Consider the following 24,700-nt stretch of genomic DNA (forward strand, 5'->3'; position numbering starts at 1 on the left):
ATTCTCCTAATGATGTGATCCCGTTATCAATGACATCCAATGTCCATAGTCAGGAAACCATGACCATCTTTTGATGAACGAGCTAGTCAACTAGAGGCTCACTAGGGACGTGTTGTGGTGTATGTATTCACACATGTATTATGATTTCCGGATAACACAATTATAGCATGAACAATAGGCAATTATCATGAACAAAGAAATATAATAATAACCATTTTATTATTGCCTCTAGGGCATATTTCCAACACATGGAAGCAGCAAAACCACTTGGGGTAAATTGCCTATAATAAGGTTTTTGGATTGTTGGAAATATAAGCAATTTACCAAATAACTTTGCTGAGAAATACTAGATAAAGCATGACTAATATAGCAGAGATAAAGCAAGTCATGCAATTTGACAAAGAGAAGGTAAACAACATCTTCATATATGAGCTGTAACTAAACATATCTAGAGCAGACAGTATAGCAAGTAGCATATATGAAGTAGAACCTATCATGTGTAGGACAAGGACTGGAACAAGGAACTGCAGTAGAACCTTTAACAGGAAAAACAAGAACACGTACGGGACAGCAGCAGCAGAAGCGCTAGACTTGGGGTCGGTGTCCTCGCCTGCCATGTCGCCGAGGAGGTCGTGGACGTCGGGGAAGAAGTCCTCGTCGGGGAAGTAGTCGTCGGCGACCGGATCGTCCGTGATGAAGCAGCCAGTAGTCGCGCTGAGCGCTCCCCAAAAACCTTATCACCCTTCTCCCGTACAGGACTCAAAAGGTGCGGTTTCGGAGGCCTACTGTCCCGACTCGTGGTGCACGCCGCAAGCCGGGATAAGGAAGACAACAGCAGCTCAGAGATTGGAACCGGTGGGAGGAAGAAGAAGTTCTGGTGCGTCTCTTTGGGAGGAGCGACCTCCCTTTTATAGGCACAACTGAAGGAGGCGAGAGGGCTGCGACTGGAGGTGAAACGAACAGCCAGCAGACGAAGGGCTGCACCATTCGCATTCAAACTCCACTTTCGCACTTCTGTGCGACCTTTCGTATACCCGTAGTGCATGGCAAAAATTTAGACATCGGCTTGGCTCATTCCCGCAACCCGCGGCGCGACGTGTCGTGACGAGGCGAGGCGAGGCGGGCGGCGGAGGAGGAGTGCGCGTGGATGTCCCTCTTGTGCTCATGCTCATACAAGTGGGGAAAGAACCTCCCTTATAAAGAGGTCCAACTCCCTCTAAACTAGCAATGTGGGACTAAATTTTAGTTCCACCTCTTGCCTTGCACAAATGGGCTGCGTGGGCCTCTAGGATTTATTAGGAATTTCTGAAACTGCTATTGGGCTGGGCCCAAAGTAGACAGAATTCCAGCAATCCCCGACCAGATCCCAGAGGCACACAAAAATTGCCTTTGGTTCCAAAACACTGTTTTATATACCGGTGGACTGGGCCTTGAACTGCAAGTATTCTACGAATCTAGTTTCACATAAAGCCTTGACCGATACGTGGCTACTGATGTCTACTACACAACCTTCTTCTTGTAGATGTTGTTGGGCCTCCAAGTGCAGAGGTTTGTAGGACAGTAGCAAATTTCCCTCAAGTGGATGACCTAAGGTTTATCAATCCATAGAAGGCGTAGGATGAAGATGGTCTCTCTCAAGCAACACTGCAACCAAATAACAAAGAGTCTCTTGTGTCCCCAACACACCCAATACAATGGTAAATTGTATATGTGCACTAGTTCGGCGAAGAGATGGTGATACAAGTGGTATATGGATAGTAGATAATAGTTTTTGTAATCTGAAAATATAAAAACAGCAAGGTAACAAATGATAAAAGTGAGCGTAAACGGTATTGCAATGATAGGAAATAAGGCCTAGGGTTCATACTTTCGCTAGTACAAGTTCCCTCAACAATACTAACATAATTGGATCACATAACTATCCCTCAACATGCAACAAAGAGTCACTCCAAAGTCACTAATAGCGGAGAACGAACGAAGAGATTATGGTAGGGTACGAAACCACCTCAAAGATATTCTTTCCAATCAATCCGTTGGGCTATTCCTATAAGTGTCACAAACAGCCCTAGAGTTCGTACTAGAATAACACCTTAAGACACACATCAATCAAAACCCTAATGTCACCTAGATACTCCAATGTCACCTCAAGTATCCGTGGGTATGATTATACGATATGCATCACACAATCTCAGATTCATCTATTCAACCAACACATAGAACCTCAAAGAGTGCCCCAAAGTTCCTACCGGAGAATCACGACGAAAACATGTGCCAACCCCTATGCATAGGTTCATGGGCGGAACCCGCATGTTGGTCACCAAAACATACATCAAGTGAATCACGTGATATCCCATTGTCACCACAGATATCCACGGCAAGACATATATCAAGTGTTCTCAAATCTTTAAAGACTCAACCCGATAAGATTACTTCAAAGGGGAAACTCGATTCATTACAAGAGAGGAGAGGGGGAGGAGAAACATAAGATCCAACTATAATAGCAAAGCTCACGTTACATCAAGATCATGCCAAATCAAGAACACGAGAGAGAGAGAGATCAAACACATAGCTACTGGTACATATCCTCGGCCCCGAGGGAGAACTACTCCCTCCTCGTCATGGAGAGCACCGGGATGATGAAGATGGCCACCGGAGAGGGATTGCCCCCTCCGGCAGGGTGCCGGAACGGGTCTAGATTGGCTTTCGGTGGCTACGGAGGCTTCTGGCGGTGGAACTCCCGATCTATTGTGCTCACAGATGTTTTTAGGGTATATGGAGATATATAGGCGGAAGAAGTACGTCAGGGGGCCACGAGGGGCTCACGAGGGTGGAGGGCGCGCCAAGGGGGGGGGGGCGCCCCCCTGCCTCGTGACGTCCTCATAGAGCCCCCGATGTGCACTCCAAGTCTTCTGGGCTTCTTTCCTTCCAAAAATAAGTTCCGTGAAGTTTCAGGTCAATTGGACTCTGTTTGATTTCCCTTTTCTTCAAAACCCTAAAACAGGGTAAAAACAGAAACTGGCACTGGGCTCTGGGTTAATAGGTTAGTCCCAAAAATGATATAAAAGTGTATAATAAATCCCGTAAACATTCAAAACAGTAGATAATATAGCATGGAGCAATCAAAAATTATAGATACATTGGAGACGTATCAGCATCCCCAAGCTTAATTCCTACTCGTCCTCGAGTAGGTAAATGATAAAAACAGAATTTTTGATGCGGAGTGCTACTTGGCATAATTTCAATGTGATTTTTCTTAATTGTGGTATGAATATCCAGATCCATAAGATTCAATACAAAAGTTTAATATTGGCATAAAAACAATAATACTTCAAGCATACTAACTAAGCAATCATGTCTTCTCAAAATAACATGGCCAAAGAAAGCTATCCCTACAAAATCATATAGTCTGGCTATGCTCTATCTTCACCACACAGAATATTTATATCATGCACAACTCCGATGACAAGCCAAGCAATTGTTTCATACTTTTTATGTTCTCAAACTTTTTCAATCTTCACGCAATACATGAGCGTGAGCCATGGATATAGCACTATAGGTGGAATAGAATGGTGGTTGTGGAGAAGACAAAAAGGGAGAAGATAGTCTCACATCGACTAGGCGTATCAATGGGCTATGGAGATGCCCATCAATAGATATCAATGTGAGTGAGTAGGGATTTCCATGCAACGGATGCACTAGAGCTATAAATGTATGAAAGCTCAACAAAAGAAACTAAGTGGGTGTGCATCCAACTTGCTTGCTCACGAAGACCTAGGGCACTTGAGGAGGCCCATTGTTGGAATACACAAGCCAAGTTCTATAATAAAAATTCCCACTAGTATATGAAAGTGATAACTCAAGAGACTATCTATATGAAGAACATGGTGCTACTTTGAAGCACAAGTGTGGTAAAAGGATAGTAGCATTGCCCCTTATTATTATTTTTTATTTGGCCTTTCTTTTTTATGGCCTTTCTCCCCCTTTTTTTGGTACAATGCTCTATTGAATGATGATCATCACACTTCTATTTATTTACAACTCAATGATTACAACTCGATACTAGAACAGAGTATGACTCTATATGAATGCCTCCGGCGGTGTACCAGGATTTGCAATGATGCATGAGTGACATGTATGAAAGAATTATGAATGGTGGCTTTGCCACAAATACAATGTCAACTACATGATCATGCTAAGCAATATGACAATGATGAAACGTGTCATAATAAATGGAACGGTGGAAAGTTGCATGGCAATATATCTCGGAATGGCTATGGAAATGCCATAATAGGTAGGTATGGTGGCTGTTTTGAGGAAGGTATATGGTGGGTTTATGGTACCGGCGAAAGTTGCGCGGTACTAGAGAGGCTAGCAATGGTGGAAGGGTGAGAGTGCGTATAGTCCATGGACTCAACATTAGTCATAAAGAACTCACATACTTATTGAAAAAATCTATTAATTATCGAAACAAAGTACTACGCGCATGCTCCTAGGGGGATAGATTGGTAGGAAAACACCATCGCTCGTCCCCGACCGCCACTCATAAGGAAGACAATCAATAAATAAATCATGCTCCGACTTCATCACATAACGGTTCAGCATACGTGCATGCTACGGGAATCACAAACTTCAACACAAGTATTTCTCAAATTCACAACTACTCAACTAGCATGACTCTAATATTACCATCCTCATATCTCAAAACAATCATCAAGTATCAAACTTTTCATAGTATTCAACACACTCATAAGAGAATTTTATTATTCTTGAATACCTAGAATATTAGGATTTTAAGCAAATTACCATGCTATTTAAAACTCTCAAAATAATATAAGTGAAGCATGAGAGTTCATCTATTTCTTCAAAGTAAAACTACCACCATGCTCTAAAAGATATAAGTGAAGCACTAGAGCAAATGACAAACTACTCCGAAAGATATAAGTGAAGATCAATGAGTAGTCGAATAATTATGCAACTATGTGAAGACTCTCTAACATTAAAGAATTTCATATCTTGGTAATTTATTCAAACAGAAAGCAAAGCAAAATTACATGACTCTCCAAGAAAAACACATATCATGTGGCGAATAAAAAAATAGCTCCAAGTAAAGTTACCGATGAACGAAGACGAAAGAGGGGATGCCTTCCGGGGCATCCCCAAGCTTAGGCTCTTGGCTATCCTTGAATATTACCTTGGGGTGCCTTGGGCATCCCCAAGCTTAGGCTCTTGCCACTCCTTATTCCATAGTCCATCCAATCCTTACCCATAACTTGAAAGCTTCACAACACAAAACTTAACAGAAAACTCGTAAGCTCCGTCAGTATAAGAAAATAAATCACCACTTCAAGGTACTGTAATGAACTCATTCTTTATTTATATTGATGTTAAACCTACTGTATTCCAACTTCTCTATGGTTTATAAACTATTTTACTAGCCATAGATTCATCAAAATAAGTAAACAACACATGAAAAACAGAATCTGTCAAAAACAGAACAGTCTGTAGTAATCTGGATCAAACGTATACTTATGGAACACATAAAATTCTCAAATACATTTCTGGACCTTAGGAATTTATCTTTTAATCATCTGCAAAAATAATTAACTAAATAGAACTCTTCAAATAAAAACGGCAGCAATTCTCGTGAGCACTAAAGTTTCTGTTTTTTACAGCATGATCAACAAGACTTTCCCCAAGTCTTCCCAAAGGTTCTACTTGGCACAAACACTAATTAAAAGCATAAAACCACATCTAAACAGAGGCTAGATGAATTATTTATTACTAAACAGGAACAAAAAGCAAGGAACAAAAATAAAGTTGGGTTGCCTCCCAACAAGCGCTATCGTTTGACGCCCCTAGCTAGGCATGATGATTTCAACGATGCTCACATAAAAGATAAGAATTGAAACATAAAGAGAGCATCATGAAGAATATGACTAGAACATTTAAGTCTAACATACTTCCTATGAATAGGGATTTTGTGAGCAAACAACTTGTGGGAACAATAATCAACTTGCATAGGACGGTAAAACAAGCATAACTTCTAAACTTTAAGCACATAGAGAGGAAACTTGATATTATTGCAATTCCTACAAGCATATATTCCTCCCTCATAATAATTTTCAGTAGCATCATGAATGAATTCAACAATATAACCAGCACCTAAATCATTCTTTTCATGATCTACAAGCATAGACAATTTACTACTCTCCACATAAGCAAAATTATTTTCATTCGGAATAGTGGGAGTAAACTCAACAAAATAACTATCATGTGATTGAAAATTAAGATCAAGATGACAAGTTTTCATGGTTATCATTATTCTTTAAAGCATACGTGTCATCACAATAATCATCATAGATAGGAGGCATGCTTTCATCATAATAAATTTGCTCATCAAAACTTGGGGGGCAAAAAATATCATCTTCATCAAACATAGCTTCCCCAAGCTTGTGGCTTTGCATATCATTAGCACCATGGATATTCAAGGAATTCATACTAAAAACATTGCAATCATGCTCATCATTCAAATATTTAGTGCCAAACATTTTATAGATTTCTTCTTCTAGCACTTGAGCACAATTATCCTTTCCATCATACTCATGAAAGATATTAAAAAGATGAAGCGTATGAGACAAACTCAATTCCATTTTTTTATAGTTTTCTTTTATAAACTAAACTAGTGATAAAACAAGAAACTAAAAGACTCGATTGCAAGATCTAAAGATATACCTTCAAGCACTCACCACCCCGGCAACGGCGCCAGAAAAGAGCTTGATGTCTACTACACAACCTTCTTCTTGTAGACGTTGTTGGGACTCCAAGTGCAGAGGTTTGTAGGACAGTAGCAAATTTCCCTCAAGTCGATGACCTAAGGTTTATCAATCCGTCGGAGGCGTAGGATGAAGATGGTCTCTCTCAAGCAACCCTGCAACCAAATAACAAAGAGTCTCTTGTGTCCCCAACACACCCAATACAATGGTAAATTGTATAGGTGCACTAGTTCGGCGAAGAGATGGTGATACAAGTGGTATATGGATAGTAGATAATAGTTTTTGTAATCTGAAAATTATAAAAACAGCAAGGTAACGAATGATAAAAGTGAGCGTAAACGGTATTGCAATGATAGGAAATAAGGCCTAGGGTTCATACTTTCGCTAGTGCAAGTTCCCTCAACAATACTAACATAATTGGATCACATAACTATCCCTCAACATGCAACAAAGAGTCACTCCAAAGTCACTAATAGCGGAGAACAAACGAAGAGATTATGGTAGGGTACGAAACCACTCAAAGTTATTCTTTCCAATCAATCCGTTGGGCTATTCCTATAAGTGTCACAAACAGCCCTAGAGTTCGTACTAGAATAACACCTTAAGACACACATCAATCAGAACCCTAATGTCACCTAGATACTCCAATGTCACCTCAAGTATCCGTGGGTATGATTATATGATATGCATCACACAATCTCAGATTCATCTATTCAACCAACACATAGAACCTCAAAGAGTGCCCCAAAGTTCCTACCGGAGAATCACAACGAAAACGTGTGCCAACCCCTATGCATAGGTTCATGGGCGGAACCCGCAAGTTGGTCACCAAAACATACATCAAGTGAATCACGTGATATCCCATTGTCACCATAGATATCCACGGCAAGACATACATCAAGTGTTCTCAAATCTTTAAAGACTCAACCCGATAAGATTACTTTAAAGGGGAAACTCGATTCATTACAAGAGAAGAGAGGGGGAGGAGAAACATAAGATCCAACTATAATAGCAAAGCTCGCGATACATCAAGATCGTGCCAAATCAAGAACACGAGAGAGAGAGAGAGATCAAACACATAGCTACTGGTACATACCCTCAGCCCCGAGGGAGAACTACTCTCTCCTCGTCATGGAGAGCACCAGGATGATGAAGATGGCCACCGGAGAGGGATTGCCCCCTCCGGCAGGGTGCCGGAACGGGTCTAGATTGGCTTTCAGTGCCTACGGAGGCTTCTGGCGGTGGAACTCCCGATAAATTGCGCTCACGGATGTTTCTAGGGTATATGGAGATATATAGGCGGAAGAAGTACGTCAGGGGGGCCACGAGGGGCTCATGAGGGTGGAGGGCGCGCCCAGGGGGGTGGGCGCGCCCCTGCCTCGTGACCTCTTCGTAGAGCCCCCGACGTGCACTCCAAGTCTTCTGTGCTTCTTTCCTTCCAAAAATGAGTTCCGTGAAGTTTCAGGCCAATTGGACTCTGTTTGATTTCCCTTTTCTTCGAAACCCTAAAACAGGGTAAAAACAGACACTAGCACTGGGCTCTGGGTTAATAGGTTAGTCCCAAAAATAATATAAAAGTTTATAATAAAGCCCATAAACATTCAAAACAGTAGATATTATAGCATGGAGCAATCAAAAATTATAGATACGTTGGAGATGTATCAGCTACCGTGGGTCTTCCCCGCGGGTGGAGCTTATGCGTCATACTCTGAGACCTTTCATGAGTTTACTAGAGAGAACCCTACTCTCATAGATTGGGATGTTTGACAATCAGACTCATATAGGTGTGTTCTTCAAAAGATGTTCTGCAGGACAACATCTCTGCTTAAACGAGCCACTTAGAACACATTAAGATATACATCAACCTGCCATGCAGATTAGGAGAGTATTGCATCTTCATGGAGTGGTATTGTTGATAGTAAGGATACTCTCCTCTTAGTTGACCAACAGCTTGTCTTCCACATCTAATTCAGGGGATCTCCGATCACAAAGAATAGGTTACCACTGTGAACAACTCATATTGTGGGTCTCATACCCATCTCCCTCGATGCATTATCTATCACATTACGTGATAGACCCTTAGTAAAAGGATCTGCCAAATTTTTAGACGTTTGGATATAATCCAATGCAATAACTCCGGAGATTTTAATTTTCCTGACAGACTTTAACTTTCTCTGAACGTGTCTCGATGACTTCATGTTATCCTTTGAGCTTCTCACTTTCGTGATCACAATTTGATTGTCGCAGTTCATAAAGATACCCGGTACAGGTTTCTCAACAACCGGCAAGTCATTCAAGAGTCGGCGAAGCCAGTCTGCTTCGATCGTAGCTGTATCTAGTGTTGTGAGTTCTGCTTCCATTGTTGACCTCGTTAAGATGGTCTGCTTGCAAGACATCCAAGAAACAGCGCCACCTCCATGAGTGAATACATAACCGCTCGTGGCCTTTATCTCATCAGCATCTGAGATTCAATTTGAGTCACTATACCCTTCAAGCACCTTTGGGTGCCCGGTGTAGTGAATTCCATAATTCGCAGTGCCTTTCAAATAACGCAAAACTCTCTCTAGAGCTTTCCAATGCACATCTCCTGGTTTTGAGACAAACCGACTCATTTTTCTAACAGCAAAAGAGATGTCAGGTCTTGTAGCACTGGCTAAGTACATAAGCGAGCCAATAATCTGAGAATATCTCAATTGATCTCTAGCAATTCTTCGATTCTTTTGAAGTAACACACTCGCATCATATGGTGTTGGAGAGGGCTTGCAGTCACTATAGCCAAAGCGACTTAGTATCTTTTTCACATAGTGAGATTGAAGCAATGTAATCCCACCATCATCGTCTCTCAAAAACTTGATGTTCAGAATGACATCAGCCACTCCTAAATCCTTCATCTCAAAACACCGAAATAGGAAATTCTTAACCTCCTTAATAACATTTAGATTTGGTCCGAAAATCAGTATGTCATCAACATACAAGCAAAGGATAACTCCCTCGCCCCCACCATGGCGATAGTACACACATTTGTCAGCTTCTTTTACAACAAAGCCTGCAACTGTTAAAGTTCTTTCAAACTTCTCATGCCACTGTTTGGGTGCTTGCTTGAGTCCATACAAAGACTTTAGCAACTTGCACACTTTTCCTTCCTGACCATCTAGTACAAACCCATCTGGTTGTTCCATATACATTTCCTCGTCCAACTCTCCATTTAGGAAAGCAGTCTTAACATCCATTTGATGAACGAGAAGACCATGCGAGGCAGCTAGTGAAAGTAGAACTCGAATAGTGGTCAGTCAAGCCACATGTGAGTAAGCATCAAAGAAGTCTTCACCTTCCGTTTGGGTATAACCCTTAGCCACGAGCCGAGCCTTGTACTTTTCAATAGTACCATTAGGCCTAAGCTTCTTCTTGAATACCCATTTACATCCTATAGGTTTGCACCCATAAGGACGATCAGTTATCTCCCAAGTTTCATTCGCCAAGATGGAATCCATCTCGCTATGAATCGCTTCCTTCCAGTAGTCAGCATCTTTAGATGCATAGGCCTCTGAAATAGAACTGGGAGTGTCATCTATGAGATACACAAGAAAATCATTACCAAAGGACTTTGCAGTCCTCTGTCTCTTGCTCCTAGTAGGAACTTCATTGTTCTCCTCCACAGGACTTTCAAAGTGTTCCATCGAAATTACAGGTTCGGTAATTGTAACTGGTTCATGGTTCGATGAACTAGACATCTCCTGATTAGATGAGGTAGCCATATCCTTCATGGGAAAGATATCTTCAAAGAAAGTCGCATCATTCGACTCCATGATCGTACCGACATGCATGTCAGGTACCTCAGATTTTACAACCAAGAATCTATAGCCAATGCTATGAAAAGCATATCCCAGAAAAACACAATCCACAGTCTTTGGTCCAAGCTTCCGCTTCTTTGGAATTGGAACATTGACTTTCGCCAAACAACCCCATGTTCGCAGATAAGAGAGTTTTAACCTTTTCTTCTCCCATTCCTCGAATGGAGTTATCTCTTTGTTCTTTGTGGGGACTCGGTTTAGGACATGCCATGCTGTCAATATCGCCTCCCCCCACCATGCCTTGGAGAGACCCGATGTGTCTAACATGGCGTTAACCAAATCAGTTAGAGTATGGTTCTTTCTTTCGGCCACCCCATTTGACTGAGGTGAGTAGGGTGGCGTCCTCTCATGGATTATACCATGTTCCGCACAAAAAGCATCAAATTCATTGGAAAAATACTCTCCACCACGGTCGGACCTAAGCCTCTTAATTTTCCGATCAAGTTGGTTTTCCACTTCAGCTTTATAGATCTTGAAAAAGTTCAAAGCATCATCCTTAAATTTCAGAAGATACACACTGCAGTATCTAGTGGAGTCGTCAATTAACGTCATGAAATATTTCTTTCCACCTTTTGTCAAAACACCATTCATTTCACATAGATCTGAATGTATGAGCTCTAGTGGTGCAAGATTTCTTGTTTCTGCAGTCGTGTGAGACTTACGAGGTTGCTTAGCTTGCACACACACTTGACACTTAGATCCCTTGACAGTGGTGAAACTAGGGATTAAGTTCAACTTTGCTAGTCGCGACATGCAACCAAAGTTAACATGACAAAGACGTGAATGCCACACATTTGATTCACTATTGTTGCAAACATGATTAACAACTTTATTGCAAACGTCCGATAAGGATAAACGAAACAGGCCTCCTGACTCATAGCCTTTACCAACATAGGTTCCATACTTTGATATTACAAATTTATTCAACTCAAAGACAAGCTTGTAGCCATCTCTACATAGAAGGGATCCGCTAACAAGATTTTTATTGACGGAGGGGACATAATGCACGTTCTTCAGCCGTACGATCTTCCCTGAAGTAAACTTCAGATGGACTGTGCCAACACCATGAACAGAAGCACTTGAACCGTTGCCCATCAGCACGGCTGAAGTCCCTGCAGTCTGATAAGACAAAAACATAGAAATATCACCTCATACATGCACATTAGCACCCGTGTTAATCAACCAATCAGGAGAATGACATACTGAAAGAATAGTGGGAAATATACCATACCCAGCATCCTTCATATCAATGTCTCCAATGACAACATTAGCGGTCTTGCCGCCTTTCCCAGGATGACGCTTGTCATAGCGATTAGGGCAACTAGGAGCCCAATGATCAGGATCGCCACACACATGACAGGCACCTTTCTTCTTGTCATTCTTCTTCTTGAAGTTCTTGTGCTGGACAGCCTTGTTCTTCCCATCAAACTTTGCTTTAACATCAAACTTGCCCTTGTTCTTGAACTTGTGGGGCTGGAAGTTCTGCTTCTGTACCACATTGGCACTAGATCCTCCCTCAATACCTCGAGCACGTGTGTCCTTTGCTCTCACCTTTTCTTCCACATCAAGAGTGCCAATGAGATCCGGGATGGAAAACTCACTACACCACAACACCGATATAAGGACAGAAAAAGTGCCGGGAGAACACGCTTATAAGGGCAGACAATCTGCCGGGATAGCGTTTCTCCCGGCAGATAGAACCGCCACGAGAACGGCTGCCGGGGATTAGTTGTCCTGGCAGATAAACTTCTCCCGGCAGTTTCTCTGCCCTGGCCCTTATATTTGCCGGCAGTTTGTTTTCTCCCGGCAGATTGGTCAAGGCACATGAAACTACAATTGCCGGCAGTTTAGCTGCCTGCACATGCATGTTTTCCCGGCAGTTATGATGCCAGCACTTCGATTTCACTAGCAAACTATTGTAGGCATCCCGGATGTAATATCCATTCATTATGTTAAGTAATCAGGACAGCTCACACAATTTATACATACACTTCAAAGTAACATATAGGCCTCATCGGAAACCTTAAACTTCATTCCATAAATATAAGAACATATATAAGCAGATTGTGCCACAAAAGGAGTACATAAATGTTTCTAGATAGATGTGCCACACAACGAAAATGAAGTAGTTACACAAAGGGAGACGTGTATGTGTTTCTAAATGTGTCACGCAACCAAAATGGCCATATAGTGGCCTATGTGCCAAAACGACCACCAAAATGAGCTGAACTTCCCAATGTCTCCAGGTTCAACAAACAAGGCGCATTACATTATCACTCCACCAACTTAACAGTAGATCTTGCAAACCTTCAGTAGCTTGTAGATCATCCAAATCTCCATCAAGTAGTGCATCTTTGGGAAACCTGCAACAGACTGGAAACTCAAAATGGAGCTCTCATAGCACAATAAACCTGTTGTAAGTTGTAACATACATGAACGTGCAACTAGTACTGGACAATAAAAATGCAATTTTTACATCACATAAGGACAAGTGTTCTAATGCCTTCTTTGTATGCCTTGCTATTGGGCGTTGGCTGTAGCAGCACACGCTGTGAAATTATTCAGTATATGTAGTTTGAATGAAGGATGATGTTGTACACAGATCGTTCATTGGAGATGAAAAGCATTTGAATCAGGCTAACATACACAACTCATTCCATTCCAGTTATAGTAACAAAACAGTAAAAAGTTATAATTTGATATTCTTGTCGTTCCAAACTTGTTTATAGTGACCTAAAGGTTGAGGTTATGACATACCCTGAATACAAGCACCCAACTTGTTAGGCATACAAATAAGCCACCAACAATAAATGCCATTTCATTCAAATAATGTGCTTGCAACAGGATAAAATGTTTGCCACGGTCACCTTTCGCAAAACTGCTACTCGACTAAAATGGTTGCAGAGACCTCTAGCTTGATTTGATGCGCCTTAGATGGTTCCTTCTCCCTCTGGATGATATGGCTGCAGAAGAAAGCAACGTGAAAAGGATTGGTTCATTCTGTAAAATTGTGACAAGGACACCTTCAAGTTTACACTCACATTTTCTTCACTAATCTCCGGTAGAACTGGAGTTCAAGTTTGTCCAACACAAGGTAGAGACCGCATTTTAGTAACCCTGCAAGAGAAATAAGAAATCAGTGTCCATGCAAAACAATCAGTGTCCCTGTACAGAAATGTAGGACGCAATCAGTGACAGCAGAGGGCCGAATCTTTTTCAGCACACAAATATGTGAACTTAGTTGTCTTCATGTCTATCAAGGGCTTGCTTAAGGAGCCTGAGATCTGCTATCCTAAGTGAAGTCACAATATCTGGATACTGGAAGGTTAAATTACCACTTGTACAAATCAAAATGGTTATGGGGATCAGGTCAAAAAAATGGTTACAGGGAAATCATTAGGTGGGCTATTTCATTTTTCCTCTGTATTCCCATTTCGCATAACTTTGTTGTTTACTAAAATGCAGATTAAAATGGACTAAAATGGTGCAGGTTCCTGTATATAGGTTGTGAATCAGATCACAATTGTAATTATCTTTATATTTGAATTTTAAACTATAACATAATAATCTAGAGCATATAGTTGCGAATGAGGTATAAAAAATATGTTTAGTTGTGGAATCAGACCCATTTTGTTGTGACATTTTTGTATTTTATTTGTATTTAGTAAAAGATGGACAAATTGATACCTAATACATTCAGAAACAATTCAAGGTAGTAACATTAATAAAAAAAGGGCAGCCCGGTGCATGTAGCTCCCACTTGCGCAGGGTCCGACCACTTTGAGTTCAAGTGAGTTGATAATAAAATAAGGAGGAATCCATGTGACAAAACTGTAGTTAGGCATATCCTAAGAATATATTGGAAGAATAAGTGCACAAACACAGCTAGGAGCTTTGCATTGAGAAATCATGTAGCTGCTCGATCTCAAATGCTCCTCTTAAAATTATACTTGATTTCGCCCATGTCCTTAAGCACACTGAATGTCTTATATTCATCAGAAACAATTATGTATTACTATGGCATCGGGAATGGAAATAGGAAGAGCGACAAACACAGGAAGAGAAATCAATTCAAAACATTCAGAAATAGAGGCTAAGCTAAAGTCGACCGGCAAGAGCAACATACTGAAAACTGCAGTAACTAAGATCATATAATAACTTGAGATAAAGTTTCTCACTCATATTAACAATCTGCATGAGATTACTTTATTACATAAGTTGACTTAGAGATATCTTGTACTGTTACTAGTGCAGAATATTGTTTTGACAAAGTCCATGTAGTTAAAGGCATATAGAAATCTAAATATTATGATGTGCACAGTGGAACACATAATTCTACCATTTTGGTGAAAACAGATTTAACCGGCAATATGTTGACTTTTATCAATGTACAGAATCCATTGCTATTGGACATTTTGGTGTAACTCAAATGCTCCATTAAGCTTGCATAGATTTGGTTAACAACACTTTTAATGTGTGAGTAAAAATCTATGAAAGAAGGACTATAAACACTATTGGACATGATATTGAGAAATCTGGGACGTTGCTACAACTCTAGCATCAAATATATAGGAAATATTCAAAGTCTAGGCCTCATACACTTTGCTTAATGTTGGAAGGCATAATGATTTGATATGACATGCAGATACTCATAGTCTTAGCCTTTATTTCTGAGAAATAAAATAAGAGATGCATACCACCCCTACAGAACACATAAAACTGCTTCGCCAGTCTTAGAGCAATGTGAAGCAGAAACTATCAATTAACTAATACTTGAAATGAATGAAGTGTATTATCTACAATACTTGTAATCTTCAGTACACCATCAAAACAAACCTATTTATTGTTTGCTAACCAGGGGCGGAGCTTTGTTGGGGCCAAACAGGGCCATGTGCACCCAGGTTCTTGGCACTTTTAATTTTACCTATATGCACCAAAGCACAACCCACTAAGAATACGATCGATCCATGTAGCTGGCACGAGCATGTAGCAGCACGCTATTTCTCATGGCCGCAGCAGGCAGCGGCACACTAGGCCTAGCACCAGCCGCTCACCGGCATCCCACGCAGATCTGGCATCAAACAACCAGGGGCCGTCCGGAACGCACGCCCCACAAACTCCACTCCCCTGTCACCTCCGACTCACCATAAGGGAAACCACTCCATCTAATTTCCCTGCAACTATGATTCAGCAAGAGATCACAGGTAATCTAATTTCTTTTCCCAAATTCTGAGTTCAACGAAGGAGTTAGATACAGATTATCCATATGCTTATTCTGTCCATCATACTGTCCTGGATAGATAGCCTGGTTGTTCCACTCAATTGAGGACATGAATTAGATGCAAATAGTACTGCACACTGTACATCTAATTTTCCTGTAATCGCTTCATTAGATAGATAGCCTGAGTGTTCACCCAATTGTTATGAACATTTTAAATATCAGAACATATATTTTGCAGCCATAAGCATTTATAAGCAAGCTCACTCACAATTTATGAATTGATATATACATATATGCTCACTCCATCTTGTAATCCTGTATTATATACTAATGCCTATGACTCAAAATCTCAAAAAAAAAACCTGTGCACCGTTTGCCTGGCCCACCCAATATTTTCGTTGAAGCCCCGCCACTTTTGCTAACCTTCAAGTTTTACCAATTTCAGGCTTGCATGATCCTTGATGACCAGCGTTGTTTTGAGGAACCCTTCCCAGATTAACTAATAGACTATATACATAGATTTTAGAGATACACACCAATTTCTGCAGTGATCTAGGAAATATCACCTGTCAAATTCTCGCGGTTGGAGCAAGAAGTAGAGGAGTCAGCGCTATCCAGGGAAAGGCAGAGCTGCTCGCGAGGAGGGTTGACGCTCCCCTGCCTGGGGTAGAGGACGTAGAGGAGGGGTCCCCGCTTGGTTCTTCGATGAAGCTTGTGGGGAGGAGGCCTGGTCGGGGAGGAAGCTCGCGAGATGGGTGGTGGTGAGGGAAGACATTCGGCGGAGGAGGGTGGTCACCGCTTGCGGTCTGGAGTGGCGGCTCGGTGGCGCCGCTCTGGAGTGGTTGGGGAGGGGGGACAACGGCAGCGGTCTGGGTGGAGGGCAGCCACCGGCTTGGATCTGGAGTGGTTGGCGGCTGCGGTCAATTCGGTGCTTGGAGCCGCCGCTCTGGAGTGGTTGGGGGCGACGGCAATAGTGCTCCGGGTGGAGGGCGTTCGGCGGCGGCGGGATGGTTAGGGCGGGTGGCACGGTGGGGGGCGACGGCGGCGGTGGTCTGGTTGGGGGCGGCGGCAGCTGTGTCTGGTGGATGGCACGAAGGATTTGGGGGCGGCGACGCTATCTGATGGCGGGCCCGTGCGTCGGTGTCTTTTTTGGGCCAAAGTTTTGGCCACTCGCGCGCTTTCCCCTCATCGCACGCGCTTAGTAGGCCCGATATTTCGGTCTGGCGTCAAAGTCGATTCCCGACAGATTATGGGCCTTGGTGTAGTTGTCTCGGCAGCAGATGGGCCTGAAGTGTACCGGCAGTGCATGTGTCATCATTGTTCAAGTTCTCCCGGCAGTTTCTCTGCCCCAAGATGTTTGTAACGGCAGAAACAAATGTCCCGCCAGTTGTTTTGCCCTTGATCGAGCATTTCTCCTGGCAATTAATTGCCCCCAATCAAGTGTTGTGGTGTAGTGACTCCTGCCTCTTATGCTTCAGTAAGGTAGCAAAGTTCCTCCATGAAGGAGGAAGCTTAGTGATGATACCTCCGGCAACAAACTTGTCCGGTAGCATACAATTGAAGTGCTCAAGTTCTCTAGCAATTGACTGTATCTCATGAGCTTGCTCAACCACGGAGCGCTCTCCAGTCATCCTGTAATCATAGAATTGCTCTATGATATACAGCTCAGTGCCAGCATCCGAGACCCCAAGCTTGGCCTCGAGTGCGTCCCACATATCTTTTCCATTATCAATTGACGCATAAGTATCAACTATGTTCTCACCAAGAACACTCAAGAGAGCAGCCTTAAACAGAGTATCCATTTTCCGAAACGCTTGTTCCTGTTGGGCATCAAGCTCCCCTTCAGGCTTGCCAAGCGTGGCGTCATAGCAACTCATGGTTTGAAACCACAAGACTGCTATCACGCGCCACCTCTTATAGTGGATACCCTCAAACATAGGAGGTCTCATGGAAGCAGCAAAACCACTTGGGGTAAATTGCCTATAATAAGGTTTTTGGATTGTTGGAAATATGAGCAATTTACCAAATAACTTTGCTGACAGAAATACTAGATAAAGCATGACTAATATAGCAGAGATAAAGCAAGTCATGCAATTTGACAAATAGAAGGTAAACAACATCTTCATATATGAGCTGTAACTAAACATATCTAGAGCAGACAGTATAGCAAGTAGCATATATGAAGTAGAACCTATCATGTGTAGGACAAGGACTGGAACAAGGAACTGCGGCAGAACCTTTAACAGGAAAAACAAGAACACGTACGGGACAACAGCAGCAGAAGCGCTGGACTTGGGGTCGGTTTTCTCGCCTGCCATGTCGTCGAGGAGGTCGTGGACGTCGGGGAAGAAGTCGTCGTCGGGGAAGTAGTTGTCGGCGACCGGATCGTCCGTGATGAAGCAGCCAGTAGTCGCGCTGAGCGCTCCCCAAAAACCTTATCACCCTTCTCCCGTACAGGACTCAAAAGGTGCAGTTTCGGAGGCCTACTGTCCCGACTCGCGGTGCACGCCGCAAGCCGGGATGAGGAAGACAACAGCAGCTCAGAGATTGGAACCGGTGGCGAGAGGAAGAAGAAGTTCTGGTGCGTCTCTCTGTGAGGAGCGACCTCCCTTTTATAGGCGCAAGAGAAGGAGGCGAGAGGGCTGCGACGGGAGGTGAAACGAAGAGACGGAAATGAAGCGAACAACCAGCAGCCGAAGGGCTGCACCGTTCGCATTCGAACTCCACTTTCGCAAAAATCTTTTCAGCTTCAGTGTGACCTTTCGTATACCCGTAGTGCGTGGCAAAAATTTAGACATCGGCTCGGCTCAATCCCGCAACCCGCGGCCCGGCGCGCGGTGGAGGAGGAGCACGCGTGGATGTCCCTCTTGTGCTCATGCTCATACAAGCAGGGAAAGAACCTCCCTTATAAAGAGGTCCAACTCCCTCTAAACTAGCAATGTGGGACTAAATTTTAGTTCCACCTCTTGCCTTGCACAAATGGGCTGCGTGGGCCTCTAGGATTTATTAGGAATTTCTGAAACTGTTATTGGGTTAGGCCCAAAGTAGACAGAATTCCAGCACATGACACACACTTATGATTTCGTAACTTATCTATCATGGGACATATGCTAGGGTGTGGCTGGTATCTCGCGATCTAACATTTTACAAGGCACAACGATCTCATGATCATACCTCGCAAAAAAAAACACGATCTCATGATCATTGCATATTGGATGGGAGAAGGCCGCTCTAACATTTGTTTATCTGTATAAATGAGTTTTTTAAACATATGCATGTTGGGATAATTTCAAGAAGACCCAGAATATGACAATAGCTAAGTAATCTAACATTCTGATGTGTAAGCATAATGAATAAGATTCTGCCATAGATAACCAATAATAGAACAGTGATTTGACATAACGAAAGTAACTATTATTGCAAAATCTAACCTAACACAACCATAGGATATTTCTAACAGAACACCATAAGGATGTGAAATGTGTACTATCGTCCCTAGCTGATGAAAACTTTGAACAGGCTGGGGGTATTGGGTAATTGGTAGTAGTGCGGCCAAGTCAGACTAACTAGAAAATGTAATTTTGGACAACTCTAGGCCTCTACCAAGAAATTGCACTTTAAAAACTACACCTCGTCTTGGTTGTGATGAGGTCTTGCTCTTTCATCCATTGGTTGAGAGATAGTGCAAAGTCTTTGCTTAGCTGTTACTCCTACCCTTTTAAAAGTATAGCTAATTGCAAACTAGGCCTAACTAGACAATCTATTTGGAACAACTCAAGTGCTCTTCTGACGAATTGCATCTTAAAAAGTACTCCCTCTATAAACAAATACTATTACTTTTTGTTTACGGAGAGAGTACGACCTGCTTTTTCATCCGTTGGTCGCTAGATAGTCCAAAGTCTCCGCTTAGTTGGTACCACTCTATAAAGTGCAGCCAATTGCAGACTAAGCGATAAGTATGATCGATCAAATCAAGAACAGTAATCTGCCACCGGCCTGACGTGAATATTACTGTATTTAAACCGTGTAAGATAAATTAAGTTGGGTGTCGTATGGTATCTGTCCTCGCTAGATATCTAAGTATAGGATGCTCACTAACAGACTTTCCCCTCCCTCGTGTTGCCCCGCTTGGGCGACCCGAGGGGCGAAATCCCTAGCCTCGCCGTCTCCCTCCCCTCCTCGATCTCCCCTCGCCGCCGCCTGAGGCAGCTGCTGCCGGGCAAGCTCGGCGCACTGCTGATGAAGGTGGCGGCGGGGCCCTCGCCGCCTCGCCTCACCCGCGGGGGGCCTTTAGTTCCAGGGCGGCAGCCACGGCAGGTGTGGCGTCGCCAGCTCATCGGCTCTTGGTGACGTGGGCACGGGTCGGCGTTTCTCGACCGTGCGGGTGGCGAGATCCCCGGCGGATGCGGGCCTGTGTGCGACGGCGGTTTCGGCTCCTGCTACGTCAGATCTGGCCGCCTCCACTGCCCCTCTTCTCCAGCGAGCTCCTCACCCCCTCAGATCTGGCCTGCTTCGTCATGGGGCTCCGGTCTTCTTCGGGTGGGAGTGGGTGACGGGGACGCAGGACTAGGGAAAACCCCTAGCCAGCCGTGCCGGCTGCGACGACGATGACGCCTGCGGGCACCGCTCACCTTCCTAGAGGCGCCGGTCAGGTCTTGCCCCCTACCCCCTACCCCCTCCCCCTTTGTCCCCCGGGTGAAATCCTCAACATTGTTGGGCAGCGGCGACGCCCTTGGCGCCATAACCTTCTTGAAGGCGTTGTTTTGGGAACAAAAATGGGTTGTGGGCTTTGCTGTGATGTAGGTGGCGTGTGTCGGCGGAGGCAGCGTGTCTCCAGCGGTGGCGGTGTCTCCCTGGGTGTGTGGTCAAGCTGTTTTGGTGCTCTTCGTCGGGCTGCAATGTGTTCCTCCGGTGCCCGTGGATTTTCCAGGACGGGAGGATCCCCTCCTCCGGTGGCTGCTCTTCAGCTCGTCGAGCGAGCCGAAGCTCCCGATTTGGTCTTGGCCCTTGCTGCTGCCCTTTTGTGCATTCCAACTGCTCACCCCCTTTCAAGCTTGAACTTTGGCATTCGGCGTTGCTCTGCTCTTGGTGTGTCGTCGTCGGCAGGCTGGGAACGCCTGGTTCCGCCCCTGTGTGGTTTCCTTCGATGCCATTCATCGAGGTTTTAGGATGAGCATGTCCATCGTTCAACGGTGCGGCGCCTTCGAGCCAGGCGAGGAGGCAAAACTACCCGAATGAGTTTTATCACAACTGTTGGGTTCATTCAAAAGAAAAACGCACAGATCAAACAGCAGAAACTAGTAAAATAGTATAACCAGAAAAAACGCCAAGAAGAGACAACAGAGGCTCTCCTTTTGCCGTCCATATTCATACTCTATTTCCTAACGACTACTAGGGACGACCCACAAGTCGTGGTCTCGTTGATTAAATTTAGTCTCCTTGACTGTTAACACGGCAGATGCTGAGCATGCGACGACTGACCGAGGGGTTGACGCTGACATCCCTTTAATTTCTTGTCCGACCTGGCGACAACGCCTTCTTAAAATCATGCGTGCTGGTGATGCTCAAGGCGAAAACATACATCGCAATGGCCACAGCAACTCCACCATCTTCCACGAGCTACCTGCTCATCATCCTAGCCCTAGCACTAGCAGCCTCTGCTGGAAGTGGAAACGGGAGCTGCATCCCGGCAGAGAGGGCGGCGCTGCTCGCCTTCAAGGCCGCCATCACAAGCGACCCGGCGAACCTCCTCGGCTCATGGCATGGCCACGACTGCTGCCAATGGGGCGGCGTGAGGTGCCACAGCCGGACAGGCCACGTCGTCAAGCTCGACCTCCACAACGAATTCGTCCAAGAAGATTACGCTTCTTTTTGGTTCCCTGGTAACCATTCGCTGCATGGCCAGATAAGTTCTTCGCTGCTCGCTCTGCCCCACCTCAAGCATCTGAACCTTAGCGGGAATATGGTTCTCGGAGAGGGAAGGCCTATACCAGAGTTCATGGGTTCCCTCCGGAGATTGACACACCTTGACCTATCTTCCTTGAATTTTAGTGGTAGAGTGCCTCCTCAGCTAGGCAACCTATCCAAACTCGTATATCTTGACATAAACTCTGATATGATGACATACTCAATGGATATTTCTTGGTTAGCCCGTCTCCCCTCACTCAAGCATCTCGACATGGGCGGTGTGAACCTTAGCGCAGCGGTAGACTGGGTTCAGACACTAAACAAGCTTCCAAACCTGGTTGTGTTGGAACTCAATCATTGTGGCCTTAATGATTATTATAGTAGGAGTACGTCTCTCCTACTCCACAACCTCACGCTTCTTGAGGAACTTGATCTCTCAAACAACCATTTAAACAGTCCAGCTGTAAAGAATTGGCTTTGGGGTTTAACAAGCCTCAAAAGCCTAATCATATACGGTGCTCAATTAGGGGGAACTTTTCCTCTCGAGTTGGGAAACTTGACCTTATTACAGACCCTTGACCTGTCATTCAACGACATCAAAGGGATGATACCGGCGACTCTGAAAAAAGTGTGTAATTTGAGATATCTAAACCTCCAAGTGAACAAGATCGATGGGGACATATCAGAACTAATTCAAAGGCTACCGAATTGTTCTTCGAGGAATCTGCAAGTCCAGACTTTGGGAGAGACCAACATCACAGGGACAACATTACAATCACTTGTAAACCTATCCAGCTTAAACACGCTTGAACTTAGTTTCAACCACTTGAGAGGTTCCGTTCCCGTGGAGATTGGGACACTTACAAATTTGACCAACTTGTCCCTTAAGTTTAACAAACTTACTGGTGTGATATCCGAGGATCATTTTGCTGGTCTGACGAATTTAAAAGAAATTGACTTGTCTTACAATAATGGTTTGGCAGTCATCGTGGATTCGGATTGGGAACCTCCCTTCAACTTGCAATTGGCAAGGCTTGCATCTTGTCATTTGGGCCCCCAGTTCCCTAAATGGCTGCGATCACAAAAGGGCATTGTACTTCTTGATATTTCAAACGCAGGTATCATAGATAGGATCCCATATTGGTTCTGGACTACCTTTTCGGATGCGCAGTTTTTAAATGTCTCATTTAACCAAATTAGTGGTGAGCTGCCTCCTAATTTGGACTTCATGTCACTGGAAATACTTTTTCTCCAGTCAAATCATCTAACTGGTTTGGTACCACAATTGCCAAGAACAATTGTATTCTTGGACATCTCCAGAAATTGTTTAAGTGGGTTTGTGCCATCAAATTCACAAGCTCCATCTTTAGAGGCTGTCGTTCTCTTTTCCAACTGTATAATTGGGGCTATTCCAAGGTCATTTTGTCAGTGGTCAAATCTGCGGCTCTTAGATCTTTCAAACAATCTGCTTGTAGGGCAGCTTCCTGACTGTGGCAGAAAAGAACCGAGACGATGGCATAACACAAGCAACAACACTTCAAGGGTCAGAATCACAAACCATTTCGGTTTGGAAGTCCGTACTCTCCTTCTAAGCAACAATAGTCTTTCAGGTGGATTCCCTTCACTCCTGCGACGGTGCCGAAATCTTCTTTTCCTCGACCTATCTCAAAATAAATTGAGTGGAGACCTACCTGCATGGATTAGTGATCGAATGGCAGCTTTGATCATGCTACGCTTAAGATCGAACAACTTCTCAGGTCACGTTCCAATTGAAATAACTGGACTTCTTGCTCTTCGCATCCTTGACCTAGCTAATAACACCTTTCATGGGGATATTCCACAAAGTTTAGTGAACTTCAAAGCTTTGACTGCCATTAATGAAGCTGTAGATCGAGAAAACAATCCTTTCACAGAAGAATATATTGGAGCGATGTCGTACGACAATATGGGGCTGACTGGTGATAGTTTATCAGTCGTCATAAAAGGCCAAGTGCTTGCCTACAGGGAGAATAGTGTATATTTGATGAGTATTGATTTATCCTGCAACAGTTTAACTGGACAAATCCCAGAAGATATTAGCTCTCTTGTTGGACTCATAAACTTGAATTTGTCATCAAACTTCTTGAGCGGAAATATCCCATACAAGATTGGAAATCTGCAAGCACTCGAGTCTCTTGATCTCTCAAAGAACCAGCTTTCTGGTGAAATTCCTTTGGGCTTATCAAATTTGACATCATTGAGCTATATGAACTTGTCATATAATGGTCTATCAGGTAGAATACCATTGGGGCGTCAACTAGATACGCTTAAAACAGATGATCCAGCTTCTATGTACATTGGCAACCCTGGTCTTTGTGGACGTCCCCTTCCAAAGCAATGTCTTGGAGATCAACCAACTCAAGGAGATTCAGTAAGATGGGATACATATGGTCAATCTCAAATGGATATTTTGTTTAGCCTGATTGTGGGGTTTGTGGTAGGCCTCTGGATGGTATTTTGTGGCCTTGTGTTCATGAAGAAATGGAGGTACACTTATTTCAGGTTACTTGATAAGTTATCTGACAAGGTCTATGTCATCTCTGTTGTTACTTGGCACAAATGGTCCAGAAACATTGGCGAAAATTAAGCTACTTAGCTACACAAATAAGGAGGATGCAGAACTTAATATTATATTAATTTTCTGTGTCATGCTTTCCCATTAAGAATATCATCACTATAAGGTGAAGTCAATGTATCTCGTTACTGGTTGAATATTAAAGTTTGCTTGTTGTGCTTGTTAGATGTTATGGTGCCAACCAGAGTCATGTAACTTGTGTACGGTGTCTTATAAACCTACACGTATCTAGATTAGGTGTTTATTAAGTTTAACCAACTTAATCTACAGATATGAGTCGGTTGTAACAATGTAAATCTCTTGACCAGAGTTATCGGTCCCCTTCAATAAATTT

At 43.5% G+C, this 24,700-nt stretch overlaps 1 protein-coding gene and 1 long non-coding RNA gene across 2 annotated transcripts; one reads left to right on the forward strand and one right to left on the reverse strand.

The window, feature by feature from the left end:
* Positions 1-12,843: 12,843 nt before the first annotated feature.
* On the reverse strand, positions 12,844-13,785 carry LOC125553814. The gene is made up of 3 exons (XR_007304334.1): positions 13,666-13,785; positions 13,492-13,587; positions 12,844-12,987 (listed from the first exon to the last, which is right to left on the reverse strand). It is a non-coding gene; the product is annotated as an uncharacterized LOC125553814 (long non-coding RNA).
* Positions 13,786-21,398: 7,613 nt separating this feature from the next.
* On the forward strand, positions 21,399-24,531 carry LOC125541550 (receptor-like protein EIX2). Its single transcript, XM_048704931.1, has one exon. The coding sequence runs from the start codon at positions 21,406-21,408 to the stop codon at positions 24,376-24,378; it is 2,973 nt and encodes a 990-aa protein (XP_048560888.1). The 5' UTR covers positions 21,399-21,405; the 3' UTR covers positions 24,379-24,531.
* Positions 24,532-24,700: the final 169 nt, after the last annotated feature.

Source organism: Triticum urartu, chromosome 1, assembly GCF_003073215.2.
Source record: "Triticum urartu cultivar G1812 chromosome 1, Tu2.1, whole genome shotgun sequence".
Lineage (NCBI taxonomy): Eukaryota > Viridiplantae > Streptophyta > Magnoliopsida > Poales > Poaceae > Triticum > Triticum urartu.

Excerpts from the sequence above, each read along its gene's own strand:
- LOC125541550 (XM_048704931.1), top strand. The coding sequence starts at position 21,406 with ATGCTCAAGGCGAAAACATACATCGCAATGGCCACAGCAACTCCACCA.